At 43.8% G+C, this 16,356-nt stretch overlaps 1 protein-coding gene across 3 annotated transcripts in view; it reads right to left on the reverse strand.

Annotated features, from left to right (window-relative positions):
• Positions 1-11,889: 11,889 nt before the first annotated feature.
• Positions 11,890-16,356, reverse strand: part of FZD6 (frizzled class receptor 6) — a 50,718-nt gene continuing 46,251 nt past the window's right edge. For 2 of the 3 annotated variants that reach the window (XM_074944001.1, XM_074944000.1), the window contains exon 7: positions 11,891-14,923. In XM_074944001.1, coding sequence (XP_074800102.1) covers positions 14,755-14,923 — 169 coding nt within the window. In that variant the 3' untranslated portion in view covers positions 11,891-14,754. Of the gene's footprint in view, positions 14,924-16,356 lie in introns of all 3 variants that reach the window. The other variant, XM_074944002.1, reaches the window with a different exon arrangement.

The raw sequence follows: 16,356 nt of genomic DNA on the forward strand, positions 1-16,356 counted from the left end.
AGTACTCATTTATCTGCCATTCTGGATTACCATCTGGAAGAAATGAAGGTAGACATACTCCCAAACCTAATCCAGTCTGACCCCTATTCTCTGTCATTCTGCATGGGATGTGATTTTTTACTTATTTAAATGCTCTCTATTTGCACATCTGAGGACAGTCATCATTGTGCAGGGTTAGCTGTAATACTCCGATTGCATGAAATTCAATCAAGTAATATAGATAGATTTTAAGGCCAAAGAGAACTATTCTCACCATCATTCTAGGATGACCTCTTTCATATCACAACCCACAGAATTTCACCAAGTGATTCCTGCATCAAGCCTATAATTTCTGGTTGAGGTAGAGGATAGGGACCACTTCTGTTCAACATCTTCATTAATGATCTGGATGATGGGATGCATTGCACTCTCAGCAAGTTTGTGGATGACATTAACCTTTGGGGAGAGGTAAATACGCTGGAGGGTAGGGATAGGGTCCAGAGTGACCTAGACAAATTGGAGGATTGGGCCAAAAGAAATCTGATGAGGTTCAACAAGGACAAGTGCAGAGTCCTGCACTTAGGACAGAAGAATCCCATGCACTGCTACAAGCTGGGGACTGAGTGGCTAAGTGGCAGGCTTGCAGAAAAGGGCCTGGCAATTACAGTGGACGAGAAGCTGGAGATGAGTCAACCGTGTGCCCTAGTTGCCAAGAAGGCTAACGACATATTGGGCTGCATTAGTAGGAGCATTGCCAGCAGATCGAAGGAAATGATTATTCCTCTCTATTCGGCACTGTGGATCTGGACTACTGTGTCCAGTTTTGGGCCCCCCACTACAGAAAGGATGTGGAAAAATTGGAGACTGTCCAACGGAGGGCAACAAAAATGATTACAGGCACGTGACTTATGAGGAGAGGCTGAGGGAGCTGGGCTTATTTAGTCTGCAGAAGAGAAGAGTGAGGGGGGATTTGATAGCAGCGTTTAACTACCTGAAGAGGGGTTCCAAAGAGGATGGAGCTAGGCTGTTCTCAGTGGTGGCAGATGACAGAACAAGGAGCAATGGTCTCAAGTTGCAGTGGGGGAGGTCTAGGTTGAATATAAGGAAAAACTATTTCACTAGGAGCATGGTGAAACACTGGAATGAGTTACCTAGGTGGATGGTGGAATCTCCATCCTTAGAGGTTTTTAAGACCTGGCTTGACAAAGCCCTGGCTGGGATGATTTAGTTGTTGGATCATATTAAAGAAGTTCTGTATTAAAATCACAAAGGAGTTTGATTCCCCATAGTTTAAATTCCAGGGTATTATTAATTAAAAGGTCTCTTGGTTTTTGGTACTGTTTCTCTCCCTCTCTGTGTGAAACTTGCAAGCTGCTAATTGTGTTAGTATATTCTAAGACCGAGTCTGTTCTCAAAGCAATTCTTTGTAACAACAACTACTCACACAGAGAGAGACTCAAAGCAATACTCTGTAACAACAGAAACAGCACCCAGAGACTCCCTGCCCTTTTGTTGTATTCATCTCGCTTTGTTAACAATTGTGATTAAAATAGAGATAGAGGATGTATGTGGATGGATGCTTGGTGGGGATAATAACTGAATGATCAGGGAGGTGCCAGCCTAAGAATCCAGTGTCCATCGGCTGAAGAAGGCATCAAGTGGAAATAACCAGAGGACCCCCGGAGAGCAGACTGGAATCCACCCAACAGCCTCAAGAATGAGAGAACCAAAGAACAAGATAACATCTGGCAGCACGGAGCTGACAGGAATGTGCCATCTGCTGATTGATTCAGCAACCGCATGATGAAGCAATTCCCATAGACTGGCATAGGAAGAAATTCCTATAAAAATGGACTCTAGAAAGTGAGAACTTTGCGGTCTGATTCTGCAAACCAACTTCCAGGGGCATCAGATGACCATCTGACAAGGCCTTGCTCCCTCCTCATGTCCAGGCCACCTGGCCAGTGGCTTGGCATGAGCAACTCTAAGGCTGTAACTATGATAACAACCTTGCAGAACCTCTGTGTGTGTGTGTGTGTGTGTGTGTGTGTATGAATGAATGTGTGAATAAATATGAAATTGAATGGAACGTTATAGCTATAACTAACTGCTTACTATGATTCTTTCTGTATTCACAATAAATGTGGCATTTTGCCTTTTCCCTTTTAATAAGATCCTGCTGGTTTTTATTTTATTGGTATAACATAGTTGGGGTTGGTCCTGCTTTGAGCAGGGGGTTGGACTAGATGACCTCCAGAGGTCTCTTCCAACCCTAATCTTCTATGATTCTATGATATCATGTAGATAGGAATTTAGTGAACGCTTTTAATTTCAGTGATCATATGTTTTAGCTTTGTTTAAATTTTTTTGCTGATATTCTGGGCTGTGTTGTAGTTGGACTGTGGGAGAATCTTGTTTCTCTCTTCATTATGTTCTGTATGTCTAAAGTAAGTAGTATGTGAAAATGTGTACAAGTTAGTTTGTTTTTTTAAAAGGTTGTGATCAGAGAAGACGGTTGGGTATTTCAAATGGTACTGTGCAGCCTGTGTGTCTGATTCAAGAAAGAAAGAACAGTCTGTTCTGCAGTAGTGGAAAGCCAAAATACAAGTTTTCTAGGAACTAAAACTTACTGCAGGTTAGGAAATATATTTAATTTTCTTACAAAGATCCTAAGAACAATATAAGAAAATGACTGTGCTCTTCATGGGTGAAAACTTTCTTTTCAATAGCTATATTTGAAATTTTAATTAAATACATTTCATTTGTGCACTTGATTTGAATAAAACACATGGAATAGTATTTTAAAGGACACTAGAAAACTGTTTCTCTGTTGGTTACTTCTACTGGCAGGGTTAAACTGTGTTAGATATTTGTTGACTAAAAGAGGTTGATTCCTGGCCCAGCTTGCCATTTAGGGGGTGTAGTATGTACAGTAGTTCTTTGTAAGACATGTAACCTTTTAAGACTTGACTCTAAAACTAGTTCTGAGGGCAGATGTAATGGTTTTATAAAATGTGTCAGTTCATGTTGCTCATTAGAATGTGATTTTTGTCTTCGAAAAAATCTGAAATTGTAAAATATAATATCTTCCCTTTCTGAGCAAGCAAAGCGTAAGATAAATTCACATCTGGTGAAAATCACCCCTGGGCAGAGAGCTTTCTCTAAGCCTATGCACTACGTAAGTCCTCAAAATACATACCTGGAGGATAGGCCTAGTGCTGGCTGTCTGCACAGTGGTGAATTTCACCCTTTGTGAATTTGAAATTTGCTTTACTTGCTTGGAAGGGTAGGATATTACTATAGTTTACACTTTTACATTAAAGTAATTTAGAATCATAGGACTGGAAGGGACCTTGAGAGGTCATCTAGTCCAGTACCCTGTACTCATGGCAGGACTAAGTATTATCTAGAACATCCCTGACAGATATTTGTCCAACCTACTCTTAAAAATCTCCAATGATGGTGATGCCACAACCTCCCTGGGCAATTTAGTATAGTAAATCAGTACCAAGTAATTCAGGATAATATCTAAAAGCAATATGCCTGGCAGCTGTTAAAAAGAATATGCCTGGCAGCTGTTAAAAAGAACAACCACAGCCCTGAACAGTCGCTAGTTTTCTCCTTTTTGAGCTATTTAAATACTGATCGCCCTAACAGTTCAAAGCCAAATAAGCTCACCTGATCCTAAAGCACAGATGCTCCTGCACACAGTCCCACAAAAGTTATGATGCTAGCTAGGAAAACCACCAAACATTGCATGGGAAACTTGGGTGTTCCTGTGGGTCTATCCCTCCGTTGGCATGAGAACAGGTATTGATGCTTGAGAAAGAATGGTTAGGTACCTTATAGTAAGTGGTTCTTCGAGTTGTTTTGTCCACTCAGAGCCCGCTGTAGGTGTGCATATGCCCCATGCACACAAGATCAGATTCTACTGAAGCTGCACATGCACCCTGCATGCCCTAAGACTCTTCTCCAACAGTTAAAATGTAGAGCAGCCCCAACTGCCTCACAGTTCCTTCACCAATGCAGAATCCCCAAGGCTAAAAATTCTACATTTGAGGGAAGAAAGGCATTGTGGGGTCCGTGTGGACAAACCATCTCAAAGATCACAATTACTGCAAGGTAAGTAATGGTTCCCTCTTCTTTGAGAATTTGTCCACACACATGGGCAGCGGGTACAATAGGCCAGGAGAGGCTAAACCTCCCCTGGCCCAGCCACCGCCAACCCGCTGCTGGACGCCTAGGCCGTGTCCCCTGCCTGCTCCGCTCCTTCCCCAAGGTCCCCACTGCTTGCTGCTGCTGCCTAGTGAGTCTTCCTCCGCTCCTCCACTCCACCTCCCCCTCCCCCGGAGGTCCCTGCCACTAACCGCATCCCTCCTCTCCTCCACCCCTCTCCCCCAAGAAGGCGAGGGAGGCGAGGAGGCAAGTGGGGGTGTGTGTGTCTTGCAGCAGGCAGGAGGGTGAGGAGGGACACGGTGGGCGGGGGGGGGGGAGCGGGTGAGGAGCGACACAACGAGTGGCCAGCAGGGGAGTGAGGCAGGACATGATGGGCAAAGAGGGACATGGCGGGCGAGGGGCTGAGGAGGTATGTGACGAGCGGGGGAATCTCGCGGCAGGCAGGGGCTGAGGAGGGACATGGCGAGTGACGGTGGGGGGGCGCTGAGCGGGGAGGGGGTGGAGCTCGGAGCCAAGTGGGGGCAGACTGTGGGCAGGGCCATGGGCAGAAGAGGTGGAACAAGGAGCTAGTCTCCCCCAGCGGAAGCTTCACCAGCTGCCCATGTTCATACTGATCCCACTGTAGGTAGGATCTTTATTAGATAGGAAAGGAAACTATTAATACGTCTAGACCCATGGTCACATTTTGTGACTTTGTTTTGTATTGGAACCATTTGTTTTACCCCTCTCTCATTTTTTGTTAAACCTTTTTTCTTTCTTAAATAAACCTATTTTTGTTTTATTATAAATGCTCACAAGTGCTGTGTGGTTTAAAGGAGCAGTGATTTACGATAAAATTGGTAAACTGGGGTACACTGTACTTTTGTGGGCAGAAAATTACTGGGAATAGCCAGTGTCAGGGACTGGATATCACAGGGGAATGGTTCTAACGGACGCAGGGACCTGCAAGGTGAATTTAGGGCTGGAAGCGCCCAGAGGAGAGTGCTTGAATGGCCGAAAGGCTGGTGGTGTGAGAAAGCTGATACTGGCTACCACTTGCTGGAGGCAGAGGGACACAAGATGACTCACAGACCTGGGTACCCTAAGAATCATCACAAGGACTGGTGCAATGCAGCCGCTGCTGCTCACCACTGCCGCGGCTGTCTCTACTGCCACTTGCTGCTCACCACTGCTGCTGTGTGTTGCTACCATCTTTGCTGTGTGCTGCCCTAGCTGTTATCTCTGCCACTGCTTGCCGCTGCTGCTACTCCCTGTTGCCTCTTTCTCCAGATGCACTGCTGTATCCTGAGGTTCCCCCCGAACTTAGCCCATTTTCTAGTGATTTTACCAAGGAATGGGGAATATCACTGCTGTTGCATTCTCCTTCACTGCCGCACTGTCCCCACACCAGGTCTAAGGTTCGGCCCCTTAGACCGGCTCATCAGCGATTTCAGCTCCTGTTCACTCAGCAGAAACAAGGCATCTCAACCAGTCCCCTCTTTTACTTGGAGCTGACATCACTACCTCCCCCCACCCCAAGCAAGTGAGGTTTCAGTTGGGTGACCCCTTCCACAGTAGGGCATATTAACTACAGTTCTGCTGCCCTTTAGTTATACAATAACGATAACAACATTTCATTTCCCCTGCATTCAACCTAAAGTTGATTTTAACCCAGAACAGCTGAAATTGATCACTTTCAAAAAGCAGGCTTGTCTGCTGATCATCTAAGCAGAGTAGGTGTGTTCATGCAAATCTAATACCAACAGACCCCAGTTGTCAGCAGGGGGGATTGAACCTGGGACTTCTGAAGCCTAGTGCATAAGCCTCTACTGCATGAGCTCAAAGTCACACGGCATTTAGCCAATGCTGTAGTAGGCTCAACAATCTCTATCTGGGCTAGGTGCCACTAGAAAGCAACAGAGTGCCATACCAAGCAGGCATGGGTTACACAAATACAGTCTGGTCCTGAGGTCTTTCTCCTCAGCTTATCAATAGATGGGTGGGGAGAGGTCAGTCAGATGCTGGCTGGTAGATATGCTAAAGCAGACTGACACCCATTTTGAGAGTTTTTGGGTTGGATTTATTAGCAAAAGATACAAATAGTTTTGGTGATTTATGAAATGTTTTTGTCCTATTGAGGTACTACAAGATAGCTATTAAATCATCCAAAGTGTGGAGTTTAGCCTCTGCAGAGGACAAGTGAGGTCTTGGAAAGAACACAGGTAAGTGAATACATTGATTTAAGTGGAAGTCTGAGACCACTTCAGGCAGAAGTTTAGGATGAGGATGAAAAGTAACTACTTATGGAAGGTGGCATAAATAGTCCTGCCATCAATGCTTGGATTTTTCTCATTCTGAGACTAGAGGTAGTAGCTGAATAGATCAAAAATGATGTCTTAATAGACAAATGATGCACAGAATATGAGGGCATGGATTCAAACAGATTTCATCAGAGATAGGACTATGCTTAAGTCCCAAGAAGGGGAAACATTCTTATCTGGCAGGAAATAAGGCATTAGCCCCTTCAAAACTTTGGTTACTGTAGGATGGGATGGTAGAAATAGATATGTCCAGAGAGTGAGAAGCTGTGATGTTTTGGGGTTCACCTAGGCCAGTAAGGTTTGTGGAGGCATGAGTTGTCTACGACTTGGTGAATTCTCTTGGAACTGTAGAAAGGCCAAAGGGTAACAGTCTCAATGGCTAACAAGTGTCTTTCACTATGAATCTTAGGTTCTTCCTTGGGACAGAAGGATGGAAATATGGAAGTACACATCCTGAAAATCAAGAGTTGCAAACTAATCCATGGGACCCAGGGAGGGGATTATAGAAGCAAGGGTACCCATTGTGAACCAAAACCAATGAATGCACTTGTTTAGTCACCTGAGGTCCAGTATAGGATGCTGTGACAGGGTGGCTCTCCAGCAACAGGCATGCTCACCTCAGGTTCCCCTTGAGTGGTTCCCAGGAATAGTACGCAAATGCTTTTCAAGTACAAATAGCCTTTGAAAGGCAATTTACTCCACACCTACCTTCAGAGCCAGTAACCACCCCAAACACACCAAGAAATCTGCTATCTACAGCAATAGTTCTCAACCAGGGACACGTGTAGCCCTGGGAGTACGCAGAGGTCCTCCAGGGGGTACTCAACTCATCTAGATCAGTGTTTCTCAACCTGGGGGTTGTGAGCCCCAAGGGAGTCACGAGCCCCAAGGGAGTCACAGGATGGGTTTAGGGGGTCACAAGTTCAGGACCAGCATTAGGGGATGGCAAGCAGGGAAACTGCCAAGGGCCCCATGCCACAAGGAGCCCTGCGAAGCTAAGTTACATGCTTCAGCCCGAGGTGGCGGGCCTCGGGCTTCAGCCCTGCTGCCTGGGGCTCTTGCTTCAGAAGAGGCTCACAAGTAAAAAATCAGGCTCAAGTATCACACTGAAGTGTAAGTACAATAGTTATATTCCAATTGTTTTTTTAATAATTATATGGTAAAAATGAGAAAGTAAGCATTTTTTCTGTAATGGTGTGCTGTGACACTTTTGTATTTTTATGTCTGATTTTGTAAGCAAGTAGTTTTTAAGTAAGGTGAAACTTGGGGTACACAAGGCAAATCAGACTCCTCAAGGGGGTACAGTAGTCTGGAAAAGTTGAGAACCACTGATCTGTAGCCAGGTACTCAGATGCCACAGAATATGCACCAAGGAAAAAGTCTGGGATATAAATTTTAACACACTTTAGTTGTGTGGCAGTTGAGAATAGTTCATGTTATTCATTTATTTATTTTAATTAAGATGATTTGGATATATCAGGTTCCATTAAATTACACAATAGCTGATCAATATGTAACCAACTGATCTTATTTTTGTTATTCTGATCTCCCCCCTCCAATGCCCTCCATTTATTTATCACAGTCACTTGTTAAATTTGGTCTCAAATTAAACAAAGCAGGGACTGTACCTATGATTTGTACAGCACCAAACATAACAAGGCTCCAATCTTGACTGGAGCTTCTGGGCACTAAGGCAATATAAACAATTACTACTCTTAATAGTGCTCAAAACATATTAGAATCTTTGTTAGATGTAGGATCTAAAAAAAAAGTAAAGTAAAACAAAAACCGTTGCCTTATTATATGCATTCCTTTTTTATAGGCTTGCTGGTTTTTAGGTTTGGTTCTTGAACAAAGTTGAAATGCAGAGAGCAAACATAGTGAAGTATTCCGATTTAGTTGTCATTGCCAAAAATTCAGTATTCCAATTTTAAATGTGATTAATGCTCCAGTTAGTGATCGAGAATAAACTCGGGTCAATACACTGAAGCATTTGCAGCGTGCAGAAAATTGCTCCTACATTTACTAATGTGATTTGTGTTTCACTTTTCTATAGTTTTGCATCAAAAAGTAACTCCTAATTCAGCTTCCAGATGTACAAAGCAGGCAGCGCATTAAGGGGAGGTGTAGGGAGCAGGACTTCTTTGATTTTTAAATACAATTATGTTAAGGCTAAAAAAGTTCAAGGCTTGTATAATGAGTCTTTTATTCTATCTGAAAAAATAAAATAAGAAAGAGGGTGAACGTGATGAAGGGGAAACAAGAAAGCAAGCATAAATGCAAAAACAGCTACAGCAGAAAGGAACATTTTATCCTGTGAGATTCTAAACCATGAATCATCTTGGTGCCAGTCCTCTAAGTTTTTGCTAATACCAGCGGCTAGCATTGGCAAAGATTTTTACTAATAAACACAGCCAAACAAAAAGCAGCTTGACACCTTCAAAGCACTATTGAGCACAGCAGCTAGTGCCAGTCAAAAGATGTAGCATTTTCCTGTGATGTGTGGCCTTATGAGATGGTCTGGTGAGAGTGGGTGGTCAAACTTCAAAGAGAAATGATTCCTCATTCCATTCAGCTCCTGCAGTCTTCAGTGCTTTGTAGAAAGCTGGGTTTGCTTTTTTAGTTTTACTTAGGAAGTTGAATTGGGAACATTTAAATAATTCCTGGTTTAGTTTCTTATTCAACTAAAAGGTGACCTGGCTGCCTATGAAGCACTCGTGAGTTCGGTGGCTATGAAAGAGGAAGGACCTGTATTTCCCTGTGAAGCAACTGACCAAATTTCAAACTAAAAACATGCAATGATGTCTCAACTGTCTCTTCCCACCTCAGCCCAGGAGTGCTTTGCAATGGTCAGGCTCCTTGTAAATTTAAAAGGATAGTATAAAACTACAGATCATATGCAGTTGTTTTTCTTACCAAATTCACTAACATCACCTTAAAAGTATTACAAGTCGGAGAATTCAAAAACTATTTAATTTATTTTTTGCCATTTGCTGGTTTACTTTTTGCATTTCACCACTAAATTGGCTCCAAGACTAGATGATTTCCAGTTAGTTGATATATCCTACAGCTTTATTTTGTACTGCAACTTTTTGGTAAACTGCAGCCCAAAACTCTCTAAAACGATAAATAAAAAAGGAAAGTAAAATAGATTATACGGAAAACACATTGTTGCAAAACTAACTGGAGGACTCCTAATTTAGCAGACAGGTTCTCTCACACAAGGTTTATGACAGTATTCTCTTTTTAAGTCTTGGCCTTTGAAATTTATTTCACATGTGACCTGGGAGCTAATTGTAATGCACTTTTAAAGATCCACTTTGCGTAAACTAAAAAAAATAGAGAGCGGCATTGTGCTGTATTGCAGGGGGCTTATAGATTATAAAACCAGATGGGATCATCATCATCTAGTCCGGGGTGGGCAAAAGTTTTGGCCCAAAAGCCACATTTGGGTATGGAAATTGTATGGTGAGCCATGAATGCTCATGAAATGGGGGTTGGGGTGCAGGAGGGTGCTCCGGGCAGGGACTGAGGGGTTCAAAGGATGAGAGAGGGAATCAGGGCTGGGGTAGGGGTAGGGGCAGGGGTGCAGGCTCCGGGCAGTGCTTACCTCAAGAAGCTCCCTGAAGCAGCAGCAGCAGCAGCAGCAGCATGTCCCCCCCTTCTGGCTCCTACGCGGAGGCACGGCCAGGCAGTTCTGCACGCTGCCCCATCCGCAAGCACTGCCCCTGCAGCTCCCATGGGCTGCAGTCCCCAGCCAATGGGAGCTGCGGGGGCAGCACCTGCAGACAGGGTAATGCACAGAGCCCCCTGGCTGCCCCTAAACATAGGAGTCAGAGCAGGGACATGCCGCTGCTTCTGGTAGTTGTGGCACGTGCGGGCGGAGCGGCCCCCAAGCCCATGACCCAGCTGGAGTGTGGGAGCAGGGCAAGCCCCAGACCCCACCCCCCAGTGGAAACTCAAGGGCCAGATTAGATCAGCTGGCCAGCCAGATGTGGCCTAGGGGCCATAGTTTGCTCACCCCTGATGTAGTTTGACCTACTTAATATAGGCCAAGGGTTCTCAACCTTTTTCTTTCTGAACCCCACCCCCCATGTGCTAGAAAAGCTCCAGGGCCCAATGTGGGCGGGGGCCGGGGGAGCTTGGGGCTTTAGCCCTGCAGGGTGCTGGGGGGGGGGGGCTCCACAGGTGTAGTTTGACTTCTATTTTGCAGGTCAGATCTGCATGGTGGGGCCCGGGGAGGGACCACCACCTCCACCCCCTGACTAACCTCAGCAGGCCATCCAGCTTGTCTCGGTTGGGGAGCGGCGCGCAACCAAAAATTGTAACAAAGTGGGGGGTGCTCAGCTCAAACTTTGAAAGCTGCTCAGGGTGCAGGGAGGGGTTGGCTAGGGGCTGTGCACAGTGAGGGGTATAGCTCAGGGTGCAGGGAGAGAGTAGCTAGGAGCTGTGTGCAGGCAGGGGGTAGCTCGGGATGCAGGCAGGGGAATAGCTAGGAGCTGTGTGCTGGGAGGAAACCTCTCACGGTGAGGTAGGTTTTCCAGACCTTGAATCATTCTTGTAGCTCTTTTCTGAAGCCTTTCCAATTTTTCAACATCCTTTTCGAAGCATGGAGACCAGACATGGACACAGTATTCCAGTAATAGTCTCACTAATGTCATAATACTACCTCCCTACCGCTATTTGATATTCCCCTGCTTATATATCCCAGGATCATGTTCACCATCTTAGCTACGGTATTGCACTAGAAGCCCATGATCAATTGATTGTGTCATGGGAGGTATAAAATATGGCTCTACTATTGACTTGCTGAGATTCTATCTTGAGCAAGTCACTTACTTTCTGTGTCTGGTTCTCCATCTGTAAAATAAGAATACTTACAATACCTCAAAAGGGTGTAACAATTAATTAGTTAACATTGGTACAGTGCTTTGAAAATGCAGTGTAATACAAATCCAACGTATTTATTGTACTCAACTTTTTAGTGCTCTTGTACTCCTTTTTCTAATTTTTTTAAATGAGTTTTAAAAGAAAAGCATCTCAAGTCAAACTACTGACATGTACTTGTGCACTGACAGAACATTACGTCGAGATGACACTATGTAAGGACATATATACTGTACTCTAAAGGAGGTCTTTGATTAGGACCAGAGAGAGGAAGAATGGTCCAGTGGTTAGGACCACACATTTACAGTTAACTTGGGCAAGTCACTTTGTTTCTCTATGCCTCATTTCCCCACCTACAAAATGGGAATAATAGTACTTCCCTATCTCACAGAAGTGTTGTAAGGACAAACATTACTGTGAGGTGCTCAGATACTATGACAATAGGGGAAATTGGAAAGCCAATTAATGAGAACTAAGTATTAACAATAAAATCAACTCAGGAGCTCCTATTGTACAATATAATATTTTATTACTAACAAAGATAGTAAAAACAAAACTATTAAAAATACATATAAAGTTTTCAGTTTACAAATAGGAGAACAAGAGAATGAAGAATATTTAGTGTGTTTCTTCACAGAGGATATTTCAGATTTTTCTCATTCTCTATCTCAGCAGCAAGAATATTGTGTGCTAAAAATAAAAAGGGAACCTAAAAAAAACGAACATCCCTTATTTAAGGCAATAAATTACAAATTATAAAATGCAGAAGACACAGTACAACAAACAATCAAATTTCAATAGATGTTGGATAAAACAAGTAACTTTGGTTTATCAGAACTACAATTTCTTATTCAGTATTTACATGGACCTTTCAGTTATGTGATTTTGCTTGAGTGTTCAAACCACCACCCAAAAAAGCTGTTCAAAGTGGAATGTAATAGCCTCACTGTATCATATATCAATGTGGATGTGTCACACTAAGAGCCCTCCAGTTACCAGTAAGGCAAAATGCAGAAGAGCCCTATAGAATGTATCAACATTAGTGTTCCAGATGGAAGGTGAAATCCTGGCTCCACTGAAACAGCAAAACTCCCATTGACTTCATTGGAGACAGAATTTCACCCAAAGGGCCCTGTCCTGCAACCTTTATCCACACCAGTCATCTTACTCATGTGCATTGTCCCATTGAAAACAATGGGACTCCTCCATTAGTAAGGACTACTCTGAGCTGGGTAATTGGGCCCTAATACCAAAAAATCTAAAGAAAAGGTGGCATTTCTATATAAACACACAGACCATTAAAGCATGTAAAAATTATGGCACATGGAAAATGCATTATTGTCCTGTTTTAAGTGAAAACCTCATCTGATGAATTTGCATGTTAATATTCAAAAGTTGCTTTTTCTGCAAGATCATAATTCTCTACAGAGTCTTTAACATTGGATTTTTAGAAATATGTGCTTCAGAACATGCTGTCCTTGTGTACTGAGAGCTTTGTTGTGCCTCCTCATTGGGGATGAGTGGAACACCACTCCAGCAGAAGCTCTGGGAAGCATCCTTTCTGAAGTGGAGCTGCACCTCATGCACCCCTCCTGTACAGAATGCACAAAGGCTGCATCTTTTTGAGGAGAACAGTCAGTGAAGAAGTTAGGCAGGGTTATATCTCTGCCACTTCTCTGCCCCATCTCTTTGCACTGATGCTGACACTAATCTCTCCCAGTCTTGCTATCCCTTAGCTCAACCCTTGTGTAGAGATATCAGAGATTTTTGAACTACTCTATTCTGTTTTCTCAGCACAACCCTGGGTGGACATCATTTTGCCACCATTAGCTGAAAATAGGGGGAAAAATTAGGTAGGATTAACTAAATTGGCAGGGAAATAGAGTGGCAATAGCAGACCATAATATTGAAGTTAATAAACTGACAATTGGAATGTGTTCATGCAAACTGAAATCTGGGGGTGGGTGTGGCCCGGCCCCGGATTCCTTGCAGGGGAAGAGGAAGTCCCATCCTCCCCAGCCCAGCCAGGCCTAGCAGCTGAGCCCAGTGCAGGGTAGGAGCCACAACCGTGTCTTCCCCAGTCCTGCCTCCACCCCACAGTGATTTACCTCTCTGCCGGCTGCCCAGGGCACTCCGAAACACACTGCTGGGGAGGGTCGCATGACTGCTTTTGTGGCTTCCCTTTGCTTCTCTGTCAGAAAGTTATTTTTCTGTGGGGAAACAAAGAAATCTGCAGAGGACATAAATGCTGCGCATGCACAGTGGTGCAGAATTCCCCCAGGAGTAATTATTGTAATAAAAAATACTTTGTTTTAGAAAAAGTACTGCCTGTGTGTCGATCAGTTATAACGGAAGGCCGTATCTATGTCCTCCCAGGGATAACAGGTCTAAGCTATTCTGGGGAGTCTCTTGAAGAGAACCTGGTAAACCCAAGTAGTTCCTCTAGGGTGGGCCCAATTTTTACCTTGCATAAATAGATTAATAGGTTACCTTGAAAGGAACCTCTGGTAAACCCGGTAGTGGGATAATAGAGAAGCTATTCTGTGGATACCCTGGGTCTGTTTTGGGGGTAACAGCAGGTGTGCAAAAGCAAAGGGTGTCTCTCCTTTCTCACTTGTGGAGGGACCAGACACAATTTTGCCTTAGATGTGGAGGTTATATTAGTGCTTATATTATCCTGTAGTGACTATTGCTCAGCAGGAAATGATGTCATCTTATTGGTACTAGAAGGAAGCACCTTAGTTATCAGATTTGGGCAACAAACAAACAAAACAGTAGTTCTTAATGTTGAGTTTATAAAAATAAGTTATTTACCAGATTCATTTTTAACTACAAAATAAATCACTATAATTCCAGAGTCCTTTTCAGATTCAGTGTAGAAACTACCATAATACAGTGCTAAGATTAGTACATCATGAGACATTTACACATTAAAGATATCTATAGATTTGTATAACTTCTAATTATTCTAAATGACACAGCTGTTTAAGATGCAGTTACTTTAAAAAGAAAAAGAAATGTTAATAGGAAGATTGAAAGACACCAGTGAAGCAAATTAAATTTTTATGCTTCAAAATAACACAACTGTCTTCCATAAATTATTTTTACTGTAATTTAACAGTATGTTCATGTATTAGAAGAGAAAGATTTCTCTCATCTCTTTTTCTCTTAAATTACTGCTGACCTGCCCAGTCGAGTGCTATTAGAACTCCAGTTTCCGTTACTCTCCTATGAGGTTAAATACAGTGGTTATTGCTAGACCTCCCCACTATTGCAGTGTAACTTTTAAGTGCAAAACAAGGGATATGTATGTGGTATTTTTACAAGGCACAGAGTATCAGTAATCTCCAGTGTAATACAAACCCATAACAGTTTCATAAACTGAAATCATTCATATAGAAATTCTAATCTTTCAAGGATTTGAACTGTTTCCAAAATCCTGATCTTTTCTAGTGTCTGAAGCTGAGTGGACAAGCATTGATATGGAGCCGCTGGTACTGCCTGGTTGTGAAACATTGGGTAGCTGTGAATTACTGACTTGTAGTGGATGAGTTTCAGTAAAGTCACTTTTAGGAGATACCCTATATGTAATTAAAAACAAAAACAAAACACACTGAAACAATTTTAAGCATATAATGTTTTAGACTGAAACACAAACATATTTAGCAACAAAATGGCAATATACACTGAACTTACAACATTCCTTTTAAAAGACAATAATATAGTTCTGAATACTCTTTCCTTAGCCATTTAATAGGCCTGTGTGTTCCTGAGTCCAGAGGGTCATCAGTAATGTTTTTTTATACCAGCCACCTATCCAAAGAAGCTGTATGGCAGCCACAGATGTCTTGGCAAGCATTGGATAGGGAATGCTTTTCACAGCCTTTCAGTGCTGTTCCTTTATTTGTCTTAGAGGTCACTATTCAGCAATATAAGTAGGGCCCTACCAAATTCATGGTCCATTCTGGTCAATTTCATGGTCACAGGATTTGAAATTTAGTAAATTTCACATTTTCAGATGTTTAAATCTGAAATTTTTCAGTGTTGTAACCACAGGGGTCCTGACTCAAAAGGGCGTTGTGGGAGGTCACAAACCTGTAATAGGGGGGGTCATAGGATTGCCACCCTCACTTCTGCGCTGATGTCAGCAGCTACAGAGCTTCCTGCAGCTGCAGGAGTCATCCAGAGGTGGAGGTGGGTCCGATCGCCCCCTTGCTGCTGGGAGTGTCCCAGCCAGGGGCTCCTAGCTGTGAGTCTCGGCTGGGCTGAAGAGGAACAGGACTTGTCCTTCCCCTACACAGTAGCTCTCAGTGGGAGATCAGACCAACCTCCACAAGTCTCCTCTGGCTGCAGGAACCTCCGGGGCTACTGCCCAGTCCCAGCAGGAGGCCCTCAGAGGTGGGTCTGATCTCCCCCCCCCCGAGAGCGGCTATGCAGGGAAAGGACAAGTCCTGTTCCTCCCCAGCCGTGCTGGAACTCGCAGCTAGGAGCCCCTGGTTGGGGTGCTTCCAGCAGCACGGGGGAGATCAGATTTCAAGGGGAAGGGCTTAGTTCACAGTCCATGACATGTTTTTCATGGCCGTGAAATTGGTAGGGCCCTAAATATAAGGCACATCCTATCCCAAGATAAAAGCTCTAGTACTTCAAACCTCTACTAGAAAAAATCCCCAAATCATATATCCTCATTTAGAAACACATCATCTGCATGGTCATCTGGAAAGTACCATATATACTCGTTCAGAAGCTGAATTTTTTTAGTAAAAAAGGGAAGCGTCAGAGAAGGGGGTCGGCTTATGAATGGGTATAGAGGGGGGAGAGGTGGGACACAGCCCCTCCCCCCAACAGAGGAGGCAAGGAGAGGGAGCACAGCCAGCAGAGCCAGAAGGGAAGAGGCAGGGCCAGAGTCTCTCCGCTTTTGGCCACGCTGCTCTCCCCCCAGCCTCCGAAGCAGCTGCAGCTTCAGGGCTGGCAGGCTGCGGCCATACCGCTCCGGCCCTGCAGCCGTGCCACCCAG

This window comes from Natator depressus, chromosome 2 (assembly GCF_965152275.1).
Source record: "Natator depressus isolate rNatDep1 chromosome 2, rNatDep2.hap1, whole genome shotgun sequence".
Taxonomy (NCBI): domain Eukaryota; kingdom Metazoa; phylum Chordata; order Testudines; family Cheloniidae; genus Natator; species Natator depressus.